At 43.1% G+C, this 12,990-nt stretch overlaps 1 protein-coding gene across 4 annotated transcripts in view; it reads left to right on the top strand.

The window, feature by feature from the left end:
• Positions 1-10,264, top strand: part of SLC25A37 (solute carrier family 25 member 37) — a 41,268-nt gene extending 31,004 nt beyond the window's left edge. For 3 of the 4 annotated variants that reach the window (XM_082201173.1, XM_082201175.1, XM_082201174.1), the window contains 2 exons: positions 2,451-2,507; positions 3,533-10,264. In XM_082201173.1, coding sequence (XP_082057299.1) covers positions 2,451-2,507; positions 3,533-4,053 — 578 coding nt within the window. In that variant the 3' untranslated portion in view covers positions 4,054-10,264. The remainder of the gene's footprint in view (positions 1-2,450; positions 2,508-3,532) is intronic. The other variant, XR_014214075.1, reaches the window with a different exon arrangement.
• Positions 10,265-12,990: the final 2,726 nt, after the last annotated feature.

The raw sequence follows: 12,990 nt of genomic DNA, 5'->3' as shown, positions 1-12,990 counted from the left end.
AGCGGTTGCTGGTGCCTTAGGGACACTGTAGGGCAGGAGGCAGGGAGATCAACAGAGCCGCTCTAGCTTTGCCCCATCCTCCACCTCCCTGCTAAGTTCTGTAGCGCAACACTGATACTAGGGAGGAGGAGGAGGAGGAGGAAGCTGACAGGCATGGCCACCCCTTAGACTGGTTGCAAGTAGAAAGGCAGGCTAGTTGGAGGCTGGCTGACGGCAGACGGGTTGGTGGGGCAGGGCCCTGTTCACCCTAAGAGTGGTTTTCAACCTGTGTGCTGCATCACCCTGGGGTGCCTTGAATGATAGTCAGGGCTGCCGTGGGCAACACTGGCCTCTGCCCCTCTTTCCTACCCTCCCTCCTCTGATGCCCTCTTGTGTCTCTGCCTCCCAAAGGCTTGCACAGCTGTTTGTGGCTGTAGCCCTGGCTACAAGCTTCCCAGGTGAATCGTGCTTCTGGGGCTGGCCAGGGGGTGCTGGTTTCCAGGAGCTGAGGCAACCTTGGAGTAAGCAAGCAAGTGGGTGAGGGAGCCCAGCCAGCCAGTCCTCCAGCCCTTGCTGTTGAGAATGGACAGACAAGTCCCAGGCCCCCGTGGGGCAGTGTGAGGAGGCGCCTCTCTCTGGGGCAGGGGAGGGGCAGCTCAGAGAGGGAACACTTCACAAGGGAGGGTGTTTGAAAAAGGGTGAGAGGCTGCCAGCTCTGCAGGCAAGGGGGGGCATAACTGGGCTCCTGAGCCCCACAGGGGTGCCACAGAAAGAATGTAGTTGGTCAAAAAGGTTGGAAACCTCTGCCCTAAGGAATCAGCCTCTGTTGCCAAGGTGGCTTAGACTTCTAAAACACTAAAACAAGTGATCTATAGCATAAAGTTGGCTGGAGGAGCAGTCCAAGCAGAAAAGGTCCTGATTCTCTTTGCCCGCCTGCCTCCCTCTCTTGGCTGTCATCTTCAGAAGCTTACGTTCTGGTATAGCCAGCCAGATGCCTTTGTTCTTGCTTTGTCCCCCAGTATTTGGAGGTATCTGACCTTTCTTTCGGGAGATTTTATTTGGGGCCTGTGCTGATATTCCCACTCTTGAAGGAACTATAGTAATAACCCATGGAATAAATTCTTCACTCTCTGAATTTGCACCTGCCTGGCTTTGTAACTACAGATTAATGGATTAATGTAGAAAAACATCCAATTTAAATGCAGTCAGTATTTCAGGCTTGGTGGTCTAAGATACAAGCCCTTGAACGTACAAAGTCAATGTGTATAGTATTATGCAGGGTGTTTTTTAAATATATATATATATAAAGTGTGCCTCTGAAATATTATTTAATATGCAGAAATCAGTTTTAAAGAATCAGTGCATATAGCAGATGCAGACAGTGGGTCGCTTTCGACTAACTTAGAGTAGGCCCATTAAAATGAATGGACCCAAGTCAGCTTTGTGTATTAATTTCAGTAGGTCTACTCTGAACAGGACCCTCTTTGGATGCAAGCCAGTGTCTCTTCAGGTACAAAGTTTCCCATGGCCATTTCAGGGGACATGTCAGCTATTGCTGGCTGTGTGGCCAGTCACAACCTCATGAACTGCGTCTTCTCGGTGCTGGGGAATCTCTCTCATACCCCAACATTATAATTACATATTTATTTGTCCCCTGCCTTTCCCCTCACATTTAAGGTTTGTTTAAAGGCAGCAGCACTTAGTATATTTCCCTTGCTCAGAATGACAACATGATGCCATAGCTGCAGAAGAATAATGGAGGGATAAAAAACTTAAAAAACAACAGTGTTCTGAAACAAATAGGATTTATTTATTTTCAGTTGATCCAATTGGGACACCTTTAAAAAGTGTTTTAAATAGCATGTCATGGCTGTACATAATCTTAATAATGTTATGTTTTACGTATCCAGTATCATATTTGAAATATGTTGGGACTTAATTCAGAAATGCAAATTGGGAGTGCAAATAAGAATGCGTCTTTTGCTGAGTATCTTTTGAGGTTTATCTTCTTGTGTTTTGGTTTGAGATTGTGGTTGCCCGCCCCCCCCGCTGACTTTTTCATAACAACTTCGTCATAGGTAGGTGTACCTGGAAGTCAGTATGGGCAGGTAGACAGTTTAAAACACAGACTTGCTTTGCACAACTGCACAGATGAATTTCATAAGAAGGAACTGCCAAAGAAGAACCATTCTTCCCCCAGATGGTCTCTTATAAGTTGCTGCGCTGTATTTTTGCAAATGGTGAATGCTTTCATATTTCTACTGTGGCTTTTTTATATAAAAGTGTTGTGGGGGCTGTTTTTCTTTTTCCTGATGTTTTTCTTTTTCCTGAATGTGATTCCTGATGATGTTGCATAAATAAGGGTGATTATGTATTGTGCATTCAAGAGCTCATTTGGGTGCAAAAGGAAAGGTGGATTGTTGAGGATTGATTTGTGAAAGGGGACTTGTCTTTTTTGTATGTTTGTGCAGGAATGGCTGGGAGCTTAGCTACCCTACTCCATGATGGTGTTATGAATCCAGCTGAAGGTAATGCCCTCGCCTATCAATGGTTTCGTGGTGTTGAGAGGAGGAAAGGAGAATTAAAATTGCCAGGAACGCATAAGACCTACATAGTGCTTTGGATTGTTTTTTCATTTTAAATTGTTTTATTGTTGATTCCCCCCCTCCCCCAAGAGTTTTTATGGGAAACTATTCACAAATGGAGTCAAATAAGTAAATGAAATGTTGCAGATTGGGAGACACAGGCAGCTCAGCATTGTCAGTACTGACTGGCAAATGACTCCCAAATTTCTGCGAGGGTCACCTGGGAATTGAAACGGTACATTCAGAGCAATTACATTAGTTTTGTTTCAGAAAGGGCAACTCCAGCACCCATCACGCCATGCTTTTAAGATACCACTTTAAACAGCCCCGGCTTCCATCCAAGAATTCTGGGAGCTGTAATTTGTTAGGGGTGCAGGTAGATAGTCCTTATTACCATCACAGAGCTACACTTCTCAGAGTTCCCTGTGAAGAGGCATTGATTGTCAAACCATGCTGGAAATGATAGCTCTGTGAGGGGAATAGGGGTCTCCTAAAAGCTCTCAGCGTCCAGAATTTGTTGGGGGAAGCCATGACTGTTTAAGGTGGCACCATAGTGCTGTGTAAAGGTAAGGTCTGAATGTGGCCTCTGTCTGATACAGACACTTTTGTGACTGACAAATGTCCCTGTTTGGCAGCCTTGAGAATCCAAATGAAATCTGCGTTAAACTTGACAGTGGATTGGGTGATTGATATTTCATCTGCCAGATACTTTAGTGTATTTGGCTTTGTAAGTTTAAAATTTTAAACTTTTCAGATCTTGTAATTCTGAAATTAAACTTTTGGGACTTTGTCTTCCTCAAATATATTATCTGGGAAATTACAATGGCTGTTATTTACTATTCTGTTATTGGTTGGTACGCACCACCGACATCTGTGAATTGCATCTAATTTGGCTTTTCTTATTTCTTTTGCTTCCCTGCTCGGGGCACACCCAACACCTCGCTGTGCCTTCCTGCCCCCTGAGCCAGTGGTGAAGCAGCGCATGCAGATGTACAACTCTCCGTACAAGACGGTCCTGGAGTGCATCCGGACGGTGCATCGGACGGAGGGGCTGGGTGCCTTCTACCGGAGCTACAGCACCCAGCTCACCATGAACATCCCCTTCCAAGCCATTCACTTCATGACCTATGAGTTCATGCAGGAGCAGATCAACCCCTGCCGGCAGTACAATCCAAGCACCCACATCATATCGGGGGCTGTGGCTGGGGCTGTGGCGGCTGCCGCCACGACTCCCCTGGACGTCTGCAAGACTCTCCTCAACACGCAAGAGAACGTGGTCTTGAGTTCTGTGAACGTTAGCGGACATCTCTCCGGAATGGCCAATGCCTTTAGGACAGTGTACCAGCTGGGGGGCATCGCTGGATATTTTAAGGGGGTCCAGGCAAGGGTGATATACCAGATGCCTTCAACTGCCATTTCCTGGTCTGTGTATGAATTCTTCAAATATGCACTTACAAAGCGTGAACTGGAGAAAGGGACGCCGTGCTGACATGTCCTGGTGCTGCAGCTGCAACCCAGAACCTCTGAGACGGCAGAGTCCCTTTGTGGGGGTGCTGGAATTCTCCAGGGCTCTTTATGTGACTGTGTAAAGGTTTCTGGTAGATTCACCCCTGGGGTCTGCTGTGTGTGTGTGTGTGTGTGTGTTTTTTTCTTAGATGCTAGAGAAATTGATTCTATACCTTCCCCCCTGCTTTTGTTTAACCATATTGTACAAGGATTGTTTGGCTTGAACAAGTATTTATAGTTTTATTTGGAGTTTATAACTGTGACCAGTTTGTACAGGGTTCTACAAGGCCTACTTGTTTCTGCCTTGAAATGCCCTGAGGGGCAAGGGGCAAAGAGAGTTCTTGTGGATTGGACTTTCCCCTCTTTGAAAATGTAAAAGATTGATCCTTTTAGCTGAACAAAGTTCTATATAGAGAAATTATACGATATAAATTGATGGATAATGTTTATCCTTTTATTTTTCTATATCAGTGAGTTGGGTGGCTTTTAAGAGTTTTAACAGCTGAACAAGAGTTCTTTTTGTGTGTGTGTCAGAAGAGGCTTCTGCACTATTTTGAAAAATTGTGAATAGCATTATCCCCATCCCTCTTAAACCAGAATGGCTTTGATCATCGCTTCTTGTCCAGTGTCATAGTTGTAAAGAATTCTCAATCCTTAAACAGCTCCTTAAATTCTCCTGAAACTGGATACTCAAAGAGGCACAGGACTTTGAAATCTTAAGAAGCTGCCTTATGTGAGTCATTTCCCTTTTAATGTATTGGGATCGGTAGGCACTTCTGGAAACTTCAACCAGTTTTGACCAATACCGAGTAGAAGACCAAGAGTACATAGTTTTGCATAAAACTGTGTTTTAGCAAACCCTTAAATGCCTCTGATGGTACTTTAAAACCAAATTGCATCTCCGTTTCTGAACAGGTGTTGTGTGACTTTTCCCCACTAAGACCCCTGTGCCTGTCCAAGACCTTTTGCAGTTGTGTGTGTGTGTGTGTTTGCAAATTTCACTCCTGCAAGTGTGCTGAGGGGTGGGGCATCAGTTTACATTTCCTTAGGAAAACTTGCCTTGAATCACTTCTTAGTTTTTGTTTTTAAAAAAAGGAAAAGGCAAAAAAGACTGACAAGAGAAGGCAGCTCTTTGTTGCGGTACAGTTATAATGCCTCTGAACCAAAAAGCCTTTCCAGAGGCAGAGACAAACTTCACACCCCCCCAAAGAGAGAGCGGTGATGTTGCTCCTGGCCTTCTGGCCTGTACAAATGAAGGTCTGTAGAGTTAGTTCTAGCACTTGTGATAGGTTTCTGTCTGCTTTTTTATGAACATGTACAACTTTTGTGCTGTCCCAGAAACGTTTTGTCCATACAAAGAGTACAGTTTAGAGTGGTACCTCTAGTTACGAACTTAATTCGTTCCAGAGGTCCGTTCTTGACCTGAAACTGTTCTTAACTAGAGGCGTGCTTTTGCTAATGGGGCCTCTTGCTGCCGCTGCGCCGCTGGCACATGATTTCCGTTCCCATCCTGGGGCAAAGTTCTCAACTCGAGGTAACTCTTCCAGGTGAGCGGAGTTCATAACATGAAGCATTTGTAACCTGAGGCGTTTGTAACTCGAGGTACCACTGGATTTTTATTTTATATATATAGTTAGCAAATCAGGACTGCAACAGGATCGTCCCGTTTGTTGTGTGCTACACATCCCTGTATGTGGAAAATGTACAATTCTAAAGCAAGAGACCGTATTGGCCCAAATATAAGCCACACTTCCCCCCCAAATTCCAACCATGAAAAGTTAAAGTGCGGCTTAAATTCGCAACCTTACAGAAGTTGGCTTTTACGACATCGCTGCTGAAACAGCTGTGCTAGGTCTGTGGCCCTGCCTTCCAGGGCCGGAATGGAGAGAGCGCCCCCCCCCCGATGCCACCACGAGGGCTGTCGGGGGGGGGTGGGACAATGGTACCCACCCCATCCTGCGGCTCCCAAGCCTCCCCCAAGCCATCAGGGGGGAGGGGGGAGGCCGCCGGCAAAGCAGCACAGCTCCCCCCCCCCAGGAAGCATCCCTGGAGCGTGGGGGAATGGTACCCGTAGGATTTTCTTCTACATTTGCCATTTACAGGTGTGAGTGTCTGCAGAACTTTAAGGCAGCGGCTTATATTCAGGTATTGTCTTTTCTTCTTTTCCCTCTTTGAATTTTAAAGGTGTGGCTTATTAGCAGGTGCGGCTTATATTTGGGTCAATACGGTACTTAAAAAAGAAGAAGAAAACCTGTTGGGAGTTAACTGAACAATATATAAGAAATAATTGTAACGGGCTGCCTCTTCCAAAGTGCCTGGGTCTATACACTTTATAAATAATAGTTATTTATAAATAGCAGCTATTTCATAGTCATGCACTCGGTGGACTGGCTGCAGATCAGCCTGATGGGAATGGTAGTTCCATACACTGGTGGGTGCCATGAGGATGAAGGCTGCTCCAAGTGTGTGGGTTGTAGATGGTTGCTTTTGTGCTTGAAAGTGCCAAAGCTCAACCCGATCACTTTAATTATAAATACTAATGCACAACTGCTTCAGATTATTCCAGTCTGCTTCCTCAGCAGCGAGAAGTGAAACAAAAATACCTCAGAGGTTCCTTTTCTTTCTTTGGTGGGTTATGGTGGGCTTAGAGCTGCTGCTGCTCATTTGCATATTGGCTGCTACCTTTTGCCGCGATCCCAAATCTTTCTAATCAGTGCTTTTTTGCGGAGGGCGGGGGAGTGCAGAAAAGACCCAAAAGGTGCTGGTACTCAAAAAGAACCATGAGTTTCAGTACAAAATGCCTGCCATGGGCAGGGGGGGGGAAGGTGATGGTACTCCATACCGGTCAGTACTGTCACAAAAAAGCACTGTTTATAATATATTTGTGGCAGAACTACAGGGTGTGTGTGATGTGGGGCTGGTTCTTGAAAGAGCACCCTATGTAAAGAACACCCTTCATCTCCCCACCTCATCCTGACATGGCCAGTAGGGTCACCTTTACCATGTTGTGATTGTATGTCTACACAGCACAGGCCCCTGATCTCACCACTTGGGGGAAGTGTTCCTACTGGGATGGGCAGTCGGGGAGTAACTGACACAAGTGTTGTCTTCAGGGTTGGGCGTAACACGGAGGTCTGCCCTAGAACTTGCCATGATCACTGGTCAAAGCGCTACACCTGGAATTGCCCCTTACTTGACAGGGATGATCATCTGCATTCTGAAGGTGTCCTAAGGTCTTCCTGTGGAGGGATAACCAGTCCCAAAGCCTCCTGCCATTTGATGGTTATATCAGACAAATTTTGATCTCCCCTCACCCTGCTGTGGCATTTATTTTGATTTAGGTGGGTTTCTCTCTTCCATGTGTGTGTGTGTTTGTATTCCCTGGCAAAAAGAGGATTCTGTTCCTGGTGGTCAAATATTGATTGTAGAGGTGCACAGTTGAATTTGTAAAACACCTTGAATCACTACTTCAGCATTTTCAAAATCCTGTGTCTCTTGCTTCTCGGCTTTCTTAGCATATATGTTTGGAGCAGAAGGAGGTTTTGGGTGGTATTCCACTGTATCCTACACAGAGTAGACCCATTGAAATTAATAAACCTCAGCTAAACATGTCCATTAACTACAATGCTTCTACCCCGAGTAAATGTTGAATTTGTTGTCAAGCTTGCACTAAGTTTTAAAACCATTCTGATAATACTTCTCACTGAATGATTTCCAGGAAACTGAAGGATTTTTTTAAAGGTACCACTCAATACCTTCAGTCAAATGTTCTTCTGCAATGTACTTGCATGCTGATTTTCATTGCCCTTCTGAATAGAGGCACTGATCACTTGGATATAAATGCAGACAGCAGTCCCAGTATACATTTAGTAACTTGGCCCTTGAGTAACTTCCTATTGTTGGGGAATAATCTTGGCTGTTGCCTTTTTGGAGATGTATGAGAGCTAGAGGCATGTTGGCTAAAAGCAGGGTGAGTGCATTACTTGACTGGGGAAAACAGAATTATTATAGCAGCTGCTGCTGGAAGACGAATGTGTGTGCATCATGCCTAGTTGCCTGTTTGTTCAACTGAAAGTGGACATTAGGTTGCAAAATCAATAGGAATATTTTTCATTCTCTTAACAGTGTGTATGTAGCATTTTCAGCCTTTGGAATGTAGAGGGAAAAGACGTTCCAGAGTGTCATACAAACCACAGGAGAGTTTAGCAATAACCTTGGTCTTGAGGACTGAAATTTTAAATTGATTTCTACACCTGTCCCAGCTAGGTTCCCGTACAGTCTAGATTTCTTTGCCAATAGAATTTTTGTACAGACACAGGTGGGAAACCTGTGGCCCTCCAGATATTGGACTCCCACTCCTGTCAACTCTACCAGTGCCCATTCTAGATGGGAATGATGGGAGTTTTAGTGCAACAACATCTGGAGGTTCCATCACACTTGATATCTAATGTAAACCTCCCTCTTACATTCTGAAGTGCTACAGCCCAGAGATGGGTTCAGCAGAATGCTCAGGACTAGGGCAAGTATTCATGGCCAATTGTTTCCCCCTTTGAATAGTAGGGATGCACACTCACCCGCCCTGCTCAATGCCTTACTACAAGCTGCTTTTGAAAATCCCTCCTTTTCAGAAGTTTGTTGGATGTGTATGTTTGGACAGGGCTTGCCTTGAATGAACTGTGCACAGAACTAGTGACATAGCTTTTTTTGAACTGGACCCAACTTTCTATTCGTAGATCAGAGTTGCTTTTGCCCAAGCGGATAACCACGAGTCTTCCACTACATGAACATGCTGCAAGGGTCTGTAGCATGTTGGTTATGCCACATGCCTGCTTTATCACTGCACATTTTAAAAAAAACTTATGCACAAAACCCTCTATCACAAGAAAGTGTGAAGCAATCTCCTAGTCGAGTTGGAAAATAGGCCTCTGGGAAAAGCAGTTTGGAATCAGCTCACGCATTGACTAATGGTGTGACTGAAAATGAAGCAGCACAAGCTAGCCAATCAGGGATCCAGTTCACAGCAGCATCTCTGCTTGCTAATGTTGCAGAATGCCTGCATGAGAAGACAGAAGTTGCTGCGGGAGGGAGATCTGTAGCCGTGCCCCTTATGCTGCTGCCGTAAATACATGCCTGTGACCTTAAGGACAGTAACAGTCTAAAATCAACCAAATATAACTGACCCAGCCCAAAGCTCTGCTGGCTAGTATTTTTTATTCTGTTGGGAATATGATTCAAAGTACAAAAGAGGCATGGGGGTGGGGGCTTGCTGGACCATCCTTCTGGCTATGTTCCAGCCCTACGTGTGCATACCAGCAGTCTGGCTCCTGAGGTCATTTCCCCTAGCCAGATTGTAATTCTGTAAGAAGGCGTGTGTGTGTGTGTGTTTTAGGGCTGGGTTCAGGAGCCTTGCCATCATGTTTTCTGCTTTAAACCTCACCAACCACTGTGCACACAATTGGGGACAGGCTCACATTTAAAGACTGGTCTCCCCTATTTGATTTCCTTGCAATCTAGATCAGAGGCTAGGATGTCACCATGAACTAGGCTGGCTTCTCGGAAGCTAATCTGTGAAGCAGCTGGGGACGATTCTGACAGCCACCAGTGGGATGGTCTCTGAGTGCAGTCTTCATTTTTTAAAAAACAAAAAAATCTGAATACTCATTAATGACCAGTGGCTGGGACTGGAGCTCCCCTTCTAAAGCAGAGTAAGAAATGTGTTCTCCAGGGATTACAGACCACACCTGCCATCATTCCTGACCATTGCTAATGGTGGCTGAAGCTGATGGGCATGGGGAGCCCGATGACATGGGGGGGGGGACTCGCTCCCCACCTCTGCTCTAAAGCCATCTTCAGCTATGCCATGCCTTGGCTTAAGAAATTAAAATATTCTAGCAGCTAAAGTTTTTTGAAAGGTCTTTAAGAAACAAAGCAGACAAGTGCACACATTGCTGCTTTGCATGCTATCAACGCACATTTATTTTTTAAAAAACAAGGGTGGATTTTTAAAAATTGATATTTTGCTCTTCTAAAATTGCCTTTTTATGTATTTACCAATGTCTACTTTTTAAAAGAATGTTTCTACATATATGTATATGTATATATTTAACAGAGGAGAAAGTTGTTTTTCTGAGAAATGCTGCTACAGTTAAAACACTGGAGCTTAAGAAATAAAAGTATTTGATCTGATTTCCATATGCATGCATTTTGTGCTTGATTCTTTTTTTGTGTGGGGGGGAGGTAAATGGTAACTAGGAACTTATACTCAAGTTGTCTGTGGGGCAGAATTCTGCAATACGTTAATTATCTTTCATCCCACCTACCTCCAAGGATCCCAGGGCGGAGTTACATGGTTCTGTTCCTTCTTTTTATTTCCCCCACATCCCTGTGCAGCAGTGCAGGCTCAGTGAATGACTGACCCAAAATTACTCGGTGAGCTTCATGGGGATAGGGTGGGTTTGAACCTGGGTGTCTCTGATAATCACAATTATAACAAATAAAGGCTTGACATATCTCGCTTTGCATATCACGAGTCTATCTCATTTCACCTTTTAAGTTGAATTACTGAAATAAATGAACTTTTCCACGATATTCTAATTTTTCGAGTTTCTTTTTTTTTTTTTTTTTTTATTCAATTTTTATTCATATTCAACAAAAAAAAACAAACAGATGTATACACAGACAAGTCAACATAAATTGTCATTCCCATTTCCCCTTCCACACAAACAGAAATTAAACACACAAAATCATAAAATCATAAAAATAGACTTCCCTCCACCCTTTTGGTAAGTTTCTAATAAATTCTATAATTACGTATTTATTTTTAATCTTAGAATTGTCACTGAAAGAGTTTTCCTTTCCCTGCCAGATCATCTTATAAGTCTGTTCCAATATAATTCCAGAATTTACTCCAATTTTTTTTGAATTTCTGTTCATCTTGATCTCTTAATCTGCCTGTTAATCTGTCCAGCTCGGCGTAATTTACCATTTTAACCTGCCATTCATTTATACTAGGTACAGTTTCCGATTTCCAATTTTGTGCCAGCAGGATTCTTGCAGCTGTGGTGGCGTAGAGGAATATTATTTTATCCTCACTTTTTATTTCTTTATCCATTATTCCCAACAGAAATGACTCTGGTCTCTTGGGAAAAGTGTATTTCAATATTTTTTTAAGTTCATTGTAGATTAGTTCCCAAAAGACCTTCACCTTGCTGCATAACCACCACATATGGTAAAGATCTCCCTCTACTTCACCACATTTCCAACATGTCCTGTTCTTTAATCTGTACATTTTGGCCAATTTCGCCGGCGTAAGATACCATCTGTACATCATCTTCCAGATGTTCTCTCTTAAAGCCATACAGGCCGTAAACTTAATATTACTGTTCCACAGTTCCAACCACCTTTCAAAATCGATATTATACCCAAAGTCAATTGCCCACTTAATCATTACTTCTTTCACCTCCTCATCTTTTGTGTACCATTCTAATAGCAAATCATATATTTTAGATAATATTTTGTTCTTTCCTTCTACTATCTCTATGTTAAATCTTGATTTTTTATCTTCGAAGCCTGTTTTCCTCTTATCCTCTTTTAGTAGGTCGTTCACCTGATGGTATTGTAACCAACCAATGAATAAATGTTTTATCTCTTCATAAGGTTTAAGTTTGGGTCCTTGTTCCGTTTTTCTTACCAGATCTTCATAGGTAGCATTCCCCCCTCCATGTTAGTTTTCTTAATTGATAAAACCTCTATTGGTGAGATCCACCAGGGGGTCTTTCTTTCTAGGAGATTTTTATTTCTCTCCCAAACCTGATATATTGGTCCCCTGAAGATATGGTTCAGGAAGCCCCTATGGACCTTCACCTTCTCATACCAGAGGTATGCATGCCACCCATACCAGTTGTTGAAACCCTCCAGGTCCAACAAATCTCTGTTCTCTAACTTTATCCAATCCTTTAGCCAGAGTAGGCATGCTGCTTCATAGTAAATGCCCAGGTCTGGTAGTGCAAAGCCCCCTCTTTCCTTTTTATCAATCAATATTTTCATTTTTATCCGTGGTCTTTTCCCCTGCCAGATGTATCTCGCCAGGGCTTTCTGCCACTCTTTACATTGTTTTAAACCTTTAATTACTGGAATAGTTTGAAATAAGAACAGCATTCTGGGCAAAATATTCATTTTAACCACTGCTATCCTCCCCAAAAAGGAAAGTTTCATCCTCCCCCAAATTTCCATGTCTTTCTTTATATTCCTCCAGGTGACCTCATAGTTATCCTTATATAAATTTAGGTTTTTGGCCGTAATCCACACTCCAAGATATTTCACTTTTTTAACTGCCATTATTTCCGCCTTTCGTTCTACTTCCATCGTCTCTTCCTTATTTAAGTTTTTAACCAACATTTTAGTTTTATTCCTATTAACCTTAAAACCTGCCACACCCCCAAATTCCTCTATTATTTGTAAGGCTTCTTTGACACTCTCCTTTGGATCTTCTAGGGTCAATACAATGTCGTCCGCAAATGCTTTGATTTTATATTCCCTTTTTCCCACCTTAATTCCTTTCACTTCTGTTGCCTTCCTCAATCTCTCATTGAGTATTTCCAATACTGTTATAAATAATAAAGGGGATAGGGGGCAACCTTGTCTAGTTCCTTTATAGATATTGAAATATTCCGTTGTGGTGTTATCTATTACCAATTTTGCTTTCTGCTCCTTATATATTGCTTCTATCCCTTTTCTAAATTTTCCTCCTATTCCCATCATTTCTAAGCTTTTCCTTAGGAAGTCCCACGAAATATTGTCAAATGCTTTTTCAGCATCTATAAAGACCAGAGCGGCCTGTCTATCTATTTTCATATCCAAATATTCAATAATATCTATCAGATTTCTTACATTGTCCCGTAGTTGTCTCCCTGGAAGGAAG

Source organism: Podarcis vaucheri, assembly GCF_965113315.1.
Source record: "Podarcis vaucheri genome assembly, chromosome: 15".
Lineage (NCBI taxonomy): Eukaryota > Metazoa > Chordata > Lepidosauria > Squamata > Lacertidae > Podarcis > Podarcis vaucheri.
Note: the sequence above shows the minus strand (reverse complement) of the source record. Positions and strands in the feature narration are given on the sequence as shown.